The 16,212-nt window shown below is 36.4% G+C and overlaps 1 protein-coding gene across 34 annotated transcripts in view; it reads left to right on the top strand.

Moving 5' to 3' along the window:
- Positions 1 to 16,212, top strand: part of eya4 (EYA transcriptional coactivator and phosphatase 4) — a 35,894-nt gene that overhangs the window by 17,310 nt on the left and 2,372 nt on the right. Inside the window, exons 5-19 of one of the 34 annotated variants that reach the window (XM_084099033.1) lie at positions 1,934 to 2,002; positions 2,246 to 2,323; positions 3,514 to 3,580; positions 3,745 to 3,887; positions 4,068 to 4,211; positions 5,370 to 5,446; positions 6,603 to 6,780; positions 8,360 to 8,496; positions 8,665 to 8,748; positions 11,056 to 11,145; positions 11,262 to 11,320; positions 11,506 to 11,666; positions 12,390 to 12,504; positions 12,606 to 12,727; positions 14,234 to 14,348. In XM_084099033.1, coding sequence (XP_083955159.1) covers positions 1,934 to 2,002; positions 2,246 to 2,323; positions 3,514 to 3,580; positions 3,745 to 3,887; positions 4,068 to 4,211; positions 5,370 to 5,446; positions 6,603 to 6,780; positions 8,360 to 8,496; positions 8,665 to 8,748; positions 11,056 to 11,145; positions 11,262 to 11,320; positions 11,506 to 11,666; positions 12,390 to 12,504; positions 12,606 to 12,727; positions 14,234 to 14,348 — 1,639 coding nt within the window. Of the gene's footprint in view, positions 1 to 1,933; positions 2,018 to 2,245; positions 2,324 to 3,513; positions 3,581 to 3,744; positions 3,888 to 4,061; positions 4,212 to 5,369; positions 5,447 to 6,599; positions 6,781 to 8,359; positions 8,497 to 8,664; positions 8,749 to 11,055; positions 11,146 to 11,261; positions 11,321 to 11,505; positions 11,667 to 12,389; positions 12,505 to 12,605; positions 12,728 to 14,076; positions 14,178 to 14,233; positions 14,349 to 16,212 lie in introns of all 34 variants that reach the window. The other 33 variants (XM_084099055.1, XM_084099065.1, XM_084099052.1 and 30 more) reach the window with 33 other exon arrangements.

Genomic DNA, 16,212 nt, shown 5'->3' with positions numbered 1-16,212 from the left:
TTTCAACCAAAGCATTGCTTCGAGTACAGGAAATCAGCTTTACTGCCATACACTCAGTGTTCATCGCTGTGGAGTTTCTTGCTATAATTGAAAGCAGGGTTCAGTCCTGGTGTGTGATGTCCAGATTGCAGGGATAAAGTGTTTTTTTGTTCTGGTGGTTTTGGTGCCGTCCAGAGCGGGTTTGTGGATTAGTGGCGATGTTGTGTGTCGAGATGCTCTAAACTCACACTAACCTCAAAGGTCAAACGCTGCATGCAGCGCCTAATTAAAATAAAAGAAAGTGTGCGTTTGTATGAGCGTCTTTGTGCTGAAACCTTTCCCAGCACTTCTCTGTGCGTGTTTCAGCAAGAGCCTGGTGCACAGAAAACTATTTCCTGCGTTTAAACTCTCATTTTCTCTCTGATGTCAACTCGCGCTCACTCGCTTTTCTCTCCTTGAGGAAAACGCTGAACAAACGTTTTAAGAGAGGACGTTAGGCAAACATACACAAGGCTAAATAGACTCTCAACACCCTTGCAAGTGAGCGCTTGATGTATGGCTATGACTGTGTGGTACACAGGAGAGGTAGTAAAGTTTAGGGACCCTGGAGAGAATGTGTGTGTGTGTGTGAGCTCATCTGTTTTTGACATGTAGCCGGAATAAAACAATAGCAACAGAGAGAGTAAAAGGAGCAGAACTCAGTAAATCATTTAGATTAGAGCTCAGCTAATGATTTTAACAGCTTGACACACACACATTCACACACACTCTGGGATTGTGCTTCTGCCAAAACAACGACATATTCAACATTCTCCTCTGTCTACCTCATCAGCTCACAGCCTAGACTGAATCCCTCCATGTACACACACACACGCACGCAAACCGCCCACACAACCACCCACTCACACACACACATCCCAACATGAATCCCACAGCCAATGAAGCCTCATTCATCTTACTTAAGAGGACTTTCACTGTCTCCCTCGCAAGCACGCACGCACACACACTGATTCAAGGTGTTTTTTTTCTGCGAGTGCGACTTTGATCGAACTGTCATAAACTCAGTGTGACAAAATATGTTTTTTGAAACCTTATGTGGTTTATATGAACACTGAATGTTTAATGTTTGTTTTAAAAGAAGTGCATTTCATTATAATGGAATTCAATGGGAATTTATCAACTTTTCACTTTTCAAAAATGATTGTATTCTTTACTATTTGTAAAATGTTTTCAGTTCCTATTCAAAAAGATCCTATTCATTAAATATGGTATGGCAAATTTTAATTATACAGTGGCCCCAAAATGTAATTTTTGGACACTTAAGTCACACTTAAAATGTATGAATTTCCATTTGCAAACAAATTATGCTGCATTTAACGTTTGTTTTCTGAACCATTTTGCAATTACTTTTAACGAACAAAGTAATTTTTAGTTGATGTCAGTTCACATAGGTGTCCTAACAGAGTAACCACAGGTGTAGTTCATCACATTAACTATAAACATTATTTAAGTTTGACAACCAAAAAGTATCCAAATACTTTTTGTATTTATTTTGTACACTTTAACTATTATTTTATCATTTAAAACCTAACAAATGCCTTATCATTTTGCTTGGAAAGTGTGCTTGAAAATGAAAAATATTAAAAATACTAATTTAAAAATGCTTTAATTAAAATTATATTTTATAGTAATATTATATATCAATTATATAAATGTATAAATTATATTATATAATTTATATTTAATTTTATTTATATGATTATATATTATTATATTGGTATAAACTATATTTTTTTGTAATTATTCAAAAATAAAAATAAATAAATGCAATCTAATGATATTATATGTTTTAAGTGTGACATAAGTGTCCAAATAGTTATTGGGGTAACTGTATTAATAATACTAAGTAATAACTGGGTAACACAGTCCACTATACATCTGACTCCGCCCCCAGGAGAGAACATGACAATTCTAAACACGGCTGATTGGCTGCTGGGCTGCAGTACCCCGCCCACTGCCCCAAGTATGAAGAACTATGGTATACTGCATGTGTTTGTGTAGTGTACATATATTTGATAGCACGTGTGTGAGTGTTTGGGTGCAGTGCTTTGGAGGCTCTTCATTTTTATTTTATTTTTTATCAAAAAGGAAGTGTTGCTTCACGACTTACTCGTACTTCACTCGTTAATTCGATTTTGAGAGGTTTGAATGGAGTTTGACAGTTGACAGGATTTCTCATGTCTTTCTTGGTCTCCCTCTCTTAAAGTTAAGTCCGAGCCTCTGAACAGCAGCGAGGCTGTGAGCTCGGCGGGAGATACTGGGCTGGACACTTACACTGGGTCAGGTAAGACACACACACACACACACACACACACACACACACACACACACACACACACACACGCGCTGCATTCAGAATGCCTGCTGTAATCCTGCTTGGGAAGTTGCTGAAAGCTCTGAGCCCTCAATCTTTGTACTGCCCTTGAGCTAACGTCATCAGAGACACAAACTCTTTATTTAGATCAATGTGCTCACACACACACACACACACACACTTAGAGACTGAGAAACCCTCTGTCCATGCGCTCCCCTGCAGAGAAGGTTGAGGCCCTTGCTTGAGCTGACAGTGGAGTGTGATGTCTCTATAGAGAAGACAACTGCATGTTTCTTTTATATACACTGCGAAAACTTTCTTTTCCAGTATGAATATCTAATTATCTTTAAGTAACTAGATAAGCAAAAGCAACAAAGTAAGACCTGTTTTCAGAGAATATAAAAACTAAGTAATATTTTTTAGTTTTGTTTGAGTAATGAACAAAAATATTAATAATATGTATATTTACCCATTGGTAATAAACAAATGAGGCTTACATTAATATATAGCCTTGTTTTAGAGAATATTGAAAGTATATATAGAAAGGATATATCAAGAAAATATATATATATATAACTTCAGTGTATTCTCTAAAAACAAGTCTTATTATTTTTTTAGAAATTTTGTTCAGAAATTTTACTGAACAATAAGGCAAAAATAATAATAATAAACAACAAGTGGGATTGAGAAACGCTTCAGTTTAGGAAGGGAATTATGTAGCAAACGGCAAATTTTGTTTTTGATTTTGCATCTCAAGGAGAAGAGGAACAGAGGGAAGGCAGGAAGAGGAAACAAGGATTTTCTTTGATGCAGAAGATTTTTGAGAGAATAGTTCCTGTTTTTTTTCTTCTGCTATTTGTTAAATTGAATCCAGCTGGTGAGAAAGACTGTGAGCTGTCAATCAAAACTGAGCAGAGTGTGTGTGTGTTTGGATTTGAATTGAAGGCTCTTGGCAAGTCCAGCACACGTTTCATTTTATGGCTGTGATATGTAATAAATTACACATTCAGTCCAACGACAACTGACATGTGGTGCTGCCTGCGGATACATCTCAGTAAACTATGTGTGTGCCATTTTTCATGTAAAAATTATTGTCTTTCTACCAGATTTCGTAACACAGTTACATTTCTTTCTTTTTGTGTGTGTGTGTGTGTGTGTAGTTATAAGCAGCAGTGGATTCAGCCCCCGGCCGGCTCACCAGTATTCACCTCCTCTTTATCCCTCAAAGTAAGACACCTTCACATTTTGACTTATATTTATACATACAAAAAACCAGTCAGCACAGTGATGAACAAAAAAAATTAACAAAGGCATTTGATGTCAAAAAGGCTGCTGATCCTTGATCTACTCAAATGAAAGCTAAATGTTTTGATTTTGTATTTGATTGGCAGGCCTTACCCCCATATCCTGTCAACTCCCGTGGCTCCTCCCATGTCAGCCTACACGGGCCAATCACAGTTCAGTAGCATGCAGCAGTCGACAGTTTACACACCCTACTCTCAAACTACTCCACCCTACAGCCTCTCTACCTATGGTAGATCCTTTACTATTGTTTACATGCTGATGGATGACATATATGCATGTTGTTTATTCTGTTTGTGGTTGTGTGATGATGATAATATATAGTCTAGTATTTATTACAGATTATGTGAAAAGGCCTTTATTATCAATCCAGTTTGATTGACAGGTCTACTCTTTTGATCTTGAGCTACAGATTTGGGGGTGATGTTACCAGGCATAAAGACAGAAGGAGGGTTGTCACAGACCCAATCAACCCTCCAATCAGGGCTCAGCTACAGCCCTGGCTTTACCACCCCTCAGCCCGGACAGACGGCCTACTCACCCTATCAGATGCCAGGTGAATATGCATATTACATACATATTTATGCAGCAAGGTACAAGAGACTGTAACTGTATTAATAATGTTGCACAACCTCAAATACTGATTTGCTTTTATAAAATGGTAAATAAAGAAAAACTAAGGACACACATTTCCAGTTTTCCATCTTTGTGCTAGAAGATACAGTTGTTATGTAACAAAAATAATGATCAGGTATAAGATAATCTAATGATTTGCTATGTGAATACATGCCACGTGGGTGCACACACATTTCAAGGAGCTAATGTATTTACATTATAAATATATTATTTACCCAAGGCACATAAAAGTAGACATTGTTGGAGAATCTTTATGCAGCTCGTGCTAAACAACAGTTTATAGTGACCAGGAGCTTTCAAGATTAAAAATAGAAACCATATGATTGCATCTAGTTTAGATTTGATGCCTTTTGATTAGCTCTAGCATATGTAACTAAATGTGACGTACTATTTTGAATTTTGAACGTGATAATCAGGGTTATTATCATTAACAAAAACTAATATTATATTTTTGAAATAAAGCTGAAATAAAAATATGACAACTAAATGAAATCAATTTAATCTGAATCACTAAAATTACTGGAAAAAAGTACTGTAAATAAATAAAAAACTGAATAGGAATGGCAAAAGCATATAACAAACTGACTAAATAATAAACTAAAATTCAAATAATAATTTAAAATATATAAAAATAAAAGCTAATTCGAAATATTCATAAAAACTATAAAAGTATATACATAAATACTTAAATAACACTTGTGATAATCCATGAGAAATGTATTAAATTTCAGCCTGTTTCTCACAAAAAACTATTATAAGACTTCAGAAGACTTGGAATACAACTCTTATGGACAACTTTTATGATGATTTTTCAGTCCTTTTTGATGCCTGACAGCTGTTGGTCCCTATAAACTGTGGTTGTATGACTAGAGCTGTGTATCGATTCTTCAAAAAAAATTGTGCTTTTGTGTACTTCAGAAAAAAATGGGTTTGGAACAACATGATAGTAATTAAGGACAAAGTTTTCTCTTATTATTTTACTAATTGGGTGTTTTACTTTTGGGTGACATCTGTTAGTCAACATCACGAGTCACATTTATTTTGACGTTGACTCGACTGGATTTTCTCTCTCTCTCAGCAGGGTCAGGTTTCACAACCTCTCCTGGTCTCTACGCTTCCAACAACTCCAATCCAGGCAACTTCACCACACAACAGGTACAGCCACACGTGCACAGATGAACGCACACATACACCAATAATAACGTCAGAGTTCAGCAAAGGACCGACGGCCTTTTTTTAAAACAGCCCAGGCCTCTGAAAACAGGTCGCCATCTTTCATCTGAGAGAATTTATGCTTTTAGGACTTAAATTTTCCCTAAACTTTTATGATTAAAAGTGCTGCCAAAGAAAAGGACCCAACTACACTCAGACTCCCACTGATGAATTTAGCTGTGTAAACAAAGTGAGGTTCTGGCGATAGTTGAAATGAAAGAGTAAGCGGAATTAGGCTGAAATGAGAGAGTGAAAGCAGTAGTGGTGTTTCGCTGAGAGCGTTTTACTGCAGCGTTCATGTTCTTGAGCGAGTGAGTCAGTGACAGTTTTAGAGTCATCTCCCGTAAGAGATCCGTCTGTGTCTGTGCATGTAAAACTCTTTTAAAGATACAAGAGAAGTGATAAAAAGCTGGCCAGAAATCTGTGAGTTCCAGTCCTATTACTTGATCTTTTTCTCTCTTTATTGTTCCCCTGATGAACTCCCTCTCTCTTTATTGTTCATTAATTTAAGAAGAACATAAAACCTATATTCTTTCCACATTTCGCTAAATTATAGGGGAGAGCGGGGCTAGTTGTCACACTCCAGGGTTTATTTCTCAGGGTAGACTGACTGTATATTGGCTACAAAAAAGTTATTGAATATATCCACTGTTATTGCTTAGGGAAAAAAAGAAGAGTTTATTCATTGACCTTTTGTGACAACATACCCCAATAGTGGGCTTCAAACTCATCACACTAGTATTGGGTAAGTTGTCACAATGAAACTTGCCATTAAACAGCCTATTAAAGGTTTTCAGCAACATTTAAACATTAAAATAATCATAAAACAACTAATGAATTTATTTTAGAGTAGACAGCATATGTTTTAATGATTAAATCCTATACATTTAAAACATGAATTCACCAACCTGAATTAAGAAAACCCTGTATACTTTCCAGTCAGTTTTCAGGTTTGGGTTGGAGTTCGTATTTGTAATTGATGAAAAGAAAAATTATTATTATATATATATTTTAATTTTAAAATAACCTGTTTTATGCATTCAAATTTTTAGGGTTACCGTCCATCTGTAATATATATATTTTTGTTTGTTTGTAGCAGGAATATCCCTCCTATACAACTTTTGGGCAGAATCAGTATGCTCAGTATTACTCCACCTCCTCCTACGGTTCCTACATGACATCTAACAGCTCATTGGACGGCACAGGTTCAGTCTCCACCTATCAGCTGCAAGACTCCACCCCCATCATCACAGGGCAAGCAGCTGACCTGAATCCAGGTAAACACAAATCAGTTTCAAGTTTTCTCTTTCAAGTTTTCTCTTTCACTTGAGCTAGTAAGCATCTGGAAACCAAACCCTAGCTACCTCTTAGCAATGGCCTGGCACCAATCCTAGCATCATGGCAGCAACTTTTGCACAGGCGGTTTTCTTCAGAAAGTGTCAAAATAAAATTGTACATCCTAAATATCTCTTCTCTTGTCTGTTATCTGTCAAACTTGGGAAAATTGCCATTGTAGTTAAGGTTAATCATTCCAATAGAGCAGCAAATGACGCAGTTGAAAGTTAGAATGGATGTTAAAATGTTCTGTTACAGGGCTTTTGGCACGAAGATGTCGTGCACTGTAGTTGTTGATTATGTTAGATAGAGCGATGGTGATTGGGGGTTTTGTCCAGCAGGCCCAAAATTCAGTGGGGTCCTAGAGCTGCATTTCTCAGTGATTTAGCTTGGCTGCAGTTCAGCAGAGCTCATTACAGTAAACTTGCTCACACGCATACGCACACACACTATATTCTATCAGACATGCCAGTTTTCCACTTTCATGACTCATGTAAAATGTGTGTGTTTTTCTTTAAATATCTAAAATAAAAAACAAACTTGAAAATGTACTTATAGAAGCATTGTCACTTTAGATCCCCTGATTAAAATAAAATACTGTGAGAGCAAATCCTTATCTTTATTTCGGCATTATCTGAATATAAAGAATTAGGTGGAATTTTCGTCAAAAAAACTTAAAACTTTTATTTAAAAAAGTTGTATTATTATTAACTTTTTGATTAAGGCACAAACATGCATATTTAAGCCAAGGACCAATCTTTTTAAAAGCTTTACCCCTGGTTTCACAGACAATGTTTAAGACTAGTCCCAGACTAAAATGGGTATTTGAGCTGTTTTAACTGAAAGCTACTTGCTCTGACATATCTTTAAATATGTCAGTGTCATTGTTTTGTCTCCAGATGCACATCAGTAATGTTTTTTTCTAAGGCACATTTATAAAAGCTACTTAAATGCCCTAAACTAAGGTTTAGTCCAATCCCTGTCTGTAAAACCAGGCCTTAAAGGGATACTTCACCGATTAGCATTAAGCTTTGTATCAGTAGAAACCCGGTGGTATTTTCGAATGACCGTGCTTCCCTCCCTCATGTCCCCCTGAGTCGAGAGATTTCTGTATTGTGTGTCTGGAAAAAAAACTCAGATGACGCAAAAATCTTCATTTTGCGTCATCAGAGGCTTTTTTGGCCAGAGGCTAGAGACTACAGCCAGTAGTAGGAGCTCGTTCCGCATGTTTTCAACCCGCCCATAGGGGGATCTCACGATAAAACACTGTCTTTTCAGTTTCGAGTCAACTAGTAGCCTAGTTGTATCATTTCTTCCGATACTGCCCTCTGTAACCGGTAGGCGTGGCTTGGGAATGGCCTCTTAGGGGAGCGAAGCAAGTGCATTCTGGGAGTTGTTATCTTTCATCCACATTTTCTGCCTTTTCTCAGTCTTGAAGGCACCAACTTCCCAGGCATCTTTCCAGCGGTGAAATATCCCTTTAATTTGTCTCATAAATGTTTCTTGGTTACCCATGTGCAGGTGAGTTTGAGGCGGGGCAGAGCCCATCCACACCTATCAAAGAGATGGAGGACCGGGCGTGCCGAGGGGGTGGGGCTAAAGCAAGAGGGCGGGGCAGAAAGAACAACCCCTCCCCACCACCTGACAGTGATCTTGAGGTATGTTCAGATAGATAGATGGATGCATGGATACAAACCTCATAAATGCACTTACAGTTGAAGCAGATGCTTAAATCATCTAATGTACATATACTCTCTCACTACCTAATCCTTATGTCATCACTGTTTGTTTATTGAGATCAAACATGTGTCTGCATGTTTTTACAGAGGGTGTTCGTTTGGGATCTGGATGAGACAATCATTGTGTTTCACTCACTCCTCACAGGCTCCTATGCACAGAAATATGGCAAGGTGAGAGCAAACACACATACTATGCACACATTAAACACACGCCTCCCTCCACTATAGTAACAGTAAGTGTCCTCCTGCGATTCCTGATTATTCTAAGTAAGCTGACAATGTGTAAAGTCGTGTCAGTGATCTGATAACAGCAATAAATGGTTAAAGCAAAATCGATCAGCACAGAATTTTGCCCGTTTCCCTGATTTCTTTCTTGCTGACATTCTGGTGGCTTCCTTACTGTGAGTACGGCACCAGAACGCTGCTAAAGCAATGTTACATGTTGGTTTACGGTTTGACATAAAAACCTTGATTTTTATAGGTCGTCAACTCGGTTGTCTTCTAAAGCTGGGTTTTTATAACAAGTCGACTTCTGCTAATTATCAACATTTATATGTGCGTAAAAATGCGCTGATTGTTTTTTTTTTCTTGCTCTATAAAGCTACCTCATACACTGAAAAATGTATGATTTACTTTTGAAACAATTTTTACTCAGAAATAGCTAGTAAATTTTACAAATAATTACAAAGAAACAGCAACCAACGCATTGAATTAAACATGAACTGAATTAGTATTTTCTTGTTAACGTACCCCAATAAGCTTTATTTACAACTTTGAAAAATGCTTTTTTACAGTGTATATCTCCAGAATGCAATGGTAAAATTTGAATCTTGACCCTATATTATGACTCCCTCATCTGTGCGCTTCTGTCATAAGAAAAGAGTACAGATGAACACAGAGTAATTAGATTTAGCACTGTGACGGCCGGACTCAAGGAGTGTGAAGCGTCAGACTTCTTGTGACACCTTCCCTGACTTCTTGTCGTTCAGTTGGTGAGAGACATAGAGACAGCTGCGGCTATTCACGGCTCCGGGGCTATTTCTGCAGGCTCTGTGACGATGAAAACCCTCCGTTCTTAGGCACTCCCGTCAGAGACATTGCACATGCTGTCACGCTCAAGCGCCAGCACACAAGCACACACCAATCTATGAGTTAAACACTGCAAAGATTGTGAAATGACCAAACCTCAGAGTTCAAAAGTGGGAAAAGCAGCTCTACGGCAGTATTTCTTGAATTGTTTATTTTGATTGAAAAAAATTCACCTCAATTATTTTTGAACGTATGCTTAGATTAAGTTTAAACATTTTCAAACAGTTGAATCATCATTTCCAATCTCTGTCAGTTTTGCCATTAACTTTGTGTGTGTGTGCTTTTCTATTCTCGTTCACTGTCTCAGCCAATCACCTCTGAGCCAACAAACTCCATCACATATGATGATTTTTACAGCTGGGTGCCCTCCCCCGCTCTCGTTCTTTCACTGTGTGTGTGTGTGTGTGTGTGTGTGTGTGTGTGTGTGTGTGTGTGTGTAGTTTGAAGGGTGAGAGTGCCTGATGTTCTGAGACAAGTGTAGAATCTGTCATCATTTGATGGAAACGGGGAACATTATATTCAACAAGCAAAATGCACATGTCATTTGTTGATACTGAGCCAAAACTGCAGAATTAGTGGCTAAGTAACCTGCACTCTTAATAACTGATTTTATTGGTATTCCTCCAACAATCTGGTTAGCATTTGTTCTGTTTTTATAGATAATTTCAGTAATATTTTTTTTTATATATCAATGTTGTATTTTGTATAAATATACTTGAAAAAAAAAATCATGTATCTGGAAAAACAAAACAAAATTATGTTTATTTTGATAGACTTGCAATGTTTTTTTTTCTCCCAAAATTGGAATGTATTATGAGGGTTAAAATTAAGTTATTCAAATTATTATTAAATTATTATTTCTTCTCTCATTGATTTCAAAATGTAACTGGCAGCAATTATGTCATTGTCATTTTTGCATACTGAATTGCATTTGGTCCTCTGTCTTACATCTATTTGCATATTAATTCAAACTTATGATCTATCTTAACTTGTTCTTTTCATATATTTAATCATTTACAGTTACAGCTGCCTTTACACTGACAATGGCTCAATTTGCCATTTTGATGAGCTGTGTGTGTTGCAGTGCATTCTGGGATTGCTTTCTCTACAATACATTCAAAGCTGCCTTAAATTTTGACCAAAAAAAGTATATATTCGCCTTCCTTTTTGAACAGCCTTTGCATCAGGAGTGTGTCTTTGACTCCTTAAAAATGTCCAAAAGACAAAGGACGCACACTTGAGTGTCCCGACAACAGCAAAACAGCTCCAATGCATAATTGGCTAAAACTTTAACTATGCTAGGTTTGTTATTGCTGCTGCTGCTGCCGTTGACGATGATGATGAGTTATCAAGTAAAAATGTCCTAATAATTCATATTTAAATTCTCAGGACCCTCCTCTGGCTGTGACTCTTGGTTTAAGGATGGAGGAGATGATCTTCAATCTTGCTGATACACATCTATTTTTTAATGATTTAGAGGCAAGTAAACTCCTTTCCCTTTGTCTGACTTGTATCATTTTTCTTCCAATCAGAGTGTTTGTAACTCTGTGGCCCCCTGCTGGTTAACTGTAGTAACCACACTATGTGTTTAACAGGAGTGTGACCAGGTGCACATTGATGACGCCTCTTCAGATGATAACGGACAGGACCTCGGGTGAGTTTAACACAGCACTGTAATTTAATTGTTATAACAGTATTTAAACATTGATTTCAAACTATTCTTACATTTAAAGACACCTATTACTTATTCAATGCCGCTGTCAGAATATGCCCTTAAATATGACTGAATATGTATTTTACTTGTACGTAAAACAAGACTGTTATTGTTATTATCAACAGTACTTACAGTTTTGCCACTGATGGCTTCCATGCAGCTGCAACAAGCGCAAGTCTCTGCCTAGCAACAGGTGTTAGGGGCGGAGTCGACTGGATGAGGAAGTTAGCCTTCCGATACAGAAGAGTCAAGGAGATGTACTGCACCTACAAAAACAATGTGGGAGGTGAGATTTGATTACAAGTACAAATATCTTCAAAGTCATTTTTACAGGATTAATTCTACATTTCGATAGCAGTGCTAATTTTAGTTTGCATGTTAGTATTTTGTTGTGCTATTATAATTTTTATTAGTTTTTAACGAAAATATTTCTATTTAGCTATAATTTATTTTTATTTCAGTTTTAGTAATTTTAGTACTTTTTTTAAAAGTTATTCATCTGATATTTTATTTTATTTAAGCTTTCAATTAACGAAAATGTTTTTTTTTATATTTTTGATTTTAGTTAACAATAACATCACTGCTCCAAAGGTACCAATGGATCACACAGTTTAACTTAAGTATTCAGCATTATGAATAATAATTCAAGCATTCGGATAATGGCTTTTCCACCATTGTGGAATCCCACAATGCAACGTCATCTGATTTTTTTAAAGTTGTGACAGAAAATGACCAAACCTGCACTGACTCCACAGTCAGATTCTAAATATAGTATGTTCTGACATTGTATTAACAAAATGCTATTAAATGTAGTAATATCTTGTTGATTTTTTTTTAAAGTGATGTTTTGATAATTTAATGGTTAAGCATTCAAATCTTAACCCTAATGGCTAATTCATGAACGATCTGAATTGCACCCATTATTAACTCCAGGTTTCTCCCATATATATTCATACCATAAAACATGCACTAGTTATGAATGTGTGGTTTTGTTCATGATCTTTTTTAGGGTTGCTGGGGCCGGCCAAGAGAGAGGCGTGGCTCCAGCTGAGGGCAGAGGTTGAGGCTCTCACGGACTCATGGCTGACCACTGCGCTCAAATCCCTGTCAATCATCAGCTCCAGGTCTGTCTCTTCAGCATCATCAGCCTCTACCATTAAGAACTATAGTTTACGCAGCAAAAAAAAACAAAAAAACAATCTCTTTCTCTCACATGCACACACAGGAGTAACTGTGTCAACGTCTTGGTGACAACGACACAGTTAATACCTGCGCTCGCTAAGGTGCTGTTGTATAGCCTGGGCTCTGTGTTTCCCGTTGAAAACATTTACAGCGCAACCAAAATAGGTGAGTTCTGTTACACTGGTCCATACAGCAGACTTCTCCTTGGGTTCATGTTTTATTTCCATACTCTTTTTCTGCAGTCAGGGGTAAAGCAGAGTTCAGTCCAATTTGTGTGTGTGTGTGGAACATGCTTTGGCTCGCATTAAATCATAAATCAAAACAGATCAGGATGACCTGGTCACAGCATTCCCATTCACTCTCTGTCTACTCATGTGGAATTGATTCTGATTGGCTGATCTCTCATCATCTTCCAGTGTTAAGTTCTTCTTTCGTTCCGCTTCTTCATAAACAGCCGTCTTCATTCACACTCTATTTGAGCTGATATGTTGCTTCCGGTGATTGTGATTCCTATGTAAATACAGATACAACTGCTTTTCCTTTCTTATTTTGAATCTGAACTCTGAAAAATTTGCTATTGGTTTCTCAAATAATTTCATGACTAATTACTAAAGCTAAAATATATTAAAATTAATTTAATTTAAATAAAGAAAAGAAAAAGACAGTATCAGTTCAATTTAATTGAAATGTTATTTGTACTGTTTTCTCTTTTTAATTTAAAACATCATTTGTACCATTTTCTTTCTTTTAATTTAAAATAAATATATAAAAAATAGAATCTAAATGTAATTTGTACTTTTTATTTTATTTTTAAAAAATCCATAAAATAAAATCCAAATGTTATTTGTACATTTTTATGCTTTCTTTTTGTTGCCATTACACAATTTAAGTTAATTTAAAATCTAAATGTTATTTGTACTTTTAATTTCATTTAAAAATATCCATAAAAGATTAAATACAAATGTTATTTGTAAATTTTTGTTTTCTTTTTGTTGCCATTACACAATTTAATTTAATTTAATTATTATACGTTATTGTATTTATTTTTATATATTTTTGTTTTCCCTTTTTTTTCCTTTTTTGTTTTCTTTTACAATTTAATTTAATATACAAATGTTATTTGTACTGTTTTTTATTTCATTGCATTTCATTTCTAAATGTTGTTTGTAAAAAAAAAAAAAAAAACATATTTATTGCAAAAACATTATTGAAGGAGCTTGCGTTTCAAATCAAATCCATCATCTTCTGTGACTACACCAAAATGCTTAGCTGTCTTGTCGACCCAAAGCCCGATTCCACACAATTACAAATCTAATGCTCACTGTCATGGTAACCGTAAGAACAAAATGTTTGTGAGGTCAGGGTTTGTCTGTGTGTGAGAGGGACTATCGGTTTGAATTCATCTTCAAATCTTTTTCTTTCTGCTCTCAAATAGTCAGGCAGCCTCATGCGGCTCGCTCAGTTCCGAGTGTGTGCTTGTTAGTGTGTGATAAGTCTATGCCTTGTTTCCGCAGGTAAAGAGAGCTGTTTTGAACGTATAGTATCCAGGTTTGGCACTAACATAACGTATGTTGTGATTGGCGATGGGCGCGATGAGGAGCATGCAGCCAGCCAGGTAAAATCTCACCTCTGACCCCAAGCCTCTGACCTCTCACCTTGTTTATGTTGCAGGCAAAGAGAGTTGCTTTGAGCGCGTAATGCAGAGGTTTGGCAGGAAGGTAGTGTATGTTGTTATTGGGGATGGTGTGGAAGAGGAGCAGGCCGCTGCCAAGGTAACGACCCCCAGGTGAACCAGAAGCAGTGTGTGACTTCTCAGATTGGACTTCCTGCCTGTGTGTGCTGTAGAGCTTTAGATGAAACTGATCGGCAGCTTGTGTGCTTCATTTATTTCCTCGTCTGTAGTCATCCGCCTCTAATGCGGATGTCAGTAGCGGTTGCTTTTTTCCTCTTATCATCTGAGACTAGCTTTTCTTTCTCAGATCCCAAGCGATCTAGAACAGAGCTGTTCAACTGAGGGTTCTCTAGGTTCCCAGGCATCTAATAGGACACCAATACTAACTCTGTCTGAGATTAGATTCTGATTGTGTAGATGATCTGCTGAGGTGCTGAACCTAAAGACCCAGTTGAATACTTTTGTTCTAGGAAACTACTGTGCAGCATTTCTAAACAAAGTTTGTGCAATGATGTGCGTTTTAATGTACACTATGCTGTTCAAAAGTTTGGAGTCTGAAAGATTATTTTTTTTAGCAACGATGCATTAAATTGTTCAAAAGTGACAGTAAAGACGGTTACAAATATTTTATTTTATTTCAAACAGATACTGTTCTTTTGAACTTATTCATAAAACACAAACACAAAAATATTAAACAGAACAACCGGTTTCAACATTGCTAAGAAATGTTTCTTGAGCACCAAATATCAGAATGATTTCTGAAGGATCATGTGACACTGAAGACTGGAGTAATGATGCAGAAAATACAGCGTTACCATCACAGGAATAAATACATTTTTAAATATATTAAAATAGAATACAGTTATTTTAAATTGTAATAATATATTTAACAATATTACTGTATTTTGATTAAATAAATGTAGTCTTGTTGAGCATCTCTTGTTGAGAAGTCTCTTCTCTCAAAAACATTACAAAATCTTACTGACCCCAAACTCTTGAACGGTAGATTCAAGATTTTTTGCGAAAAGGGTGTTTCTGTTTCGCAAGTCTTTAGCTTGCTAGGGTGAAGGATTTGTAAAGGGTTTATTTAAAATTTCTAAATCAATTTAGTTAATAGTAAAAATGGTTGTTTATTATATAAAATGAATAATATATACAATTCATATGAATAATATTTAGATTGTACTGAAAGCACTTTACAATGAGGTTCAATTTGTTAACATTAATAAATTATTACTATAATTAACTCTTTCCCTGCCAGTGTTTTTGAAAAAAGTTGCCACCGCCGACATTTTTAATAATTTTTACAAAAGTTTCACGGCCCCCAGAATATTTTGTTGTTTAAACATCTGAACGTGCAAAAAAAAACGTTTTATTCTAGCTTCATGCATTCTTTTTTTAAATCAACACTTTAATGTGGGTACGTTTCATTAAAAAAACAACATTTTGAGCAAAAAGCTGAGAAAATGGCGTTACTTTGTCAAAAACTACGTCTGGAACGGATTCACAACATAGATGGATTAGATAGAGTCCATCAACACCATAGATATCATATAAAGGCTAGATGTCTTAAGGCGGAGTCACTTCCGGCATCACCGGCGGCCATCTTAACACAGGGAAGCTGTGAATTAAGGTGAGTGATCAGCACGCACACAAATCCTCTTATCTCGCTGAAATCTTGACGGATTTACAAACGGTTTGGTTTCTTACAAACATTATTAATGTGGCTATAATTCCGAATGCTTGAACATGTATGTTATAATTATTCATATGTATGCAGTGTCATAGCTACATCTCTGACGTTTATAACAAACCAAACCGTTTGCAAATCGGTAGAAAATTGAGCAAGTTATGGTTATTTAAAAGTACATGCACCATGTTACGAGTGAGCGAGCACACTGTGGTAAGATGGCTGCCGTGTGCGGACGTCGACTTCCATTGGCCAGCAGCGCGCACAAGACATCTAGCCTTTATATGA

Source organism: Abramis brama, assembly GCF_963993115.1.
Source record: "Abramis brama genome assembly, chromosome: 22".
Taxonomy (NCBI): Eukaryota; Metazoa; Chordata; class Actinopteri; order Cypriniformes; family Leuciscidae; genus Abramis; species Abramis brama.
Note: the sequence above shows the minus strand (reverse complement) of the source record. Positions and strands in the feature narration are given on the sequence as shown.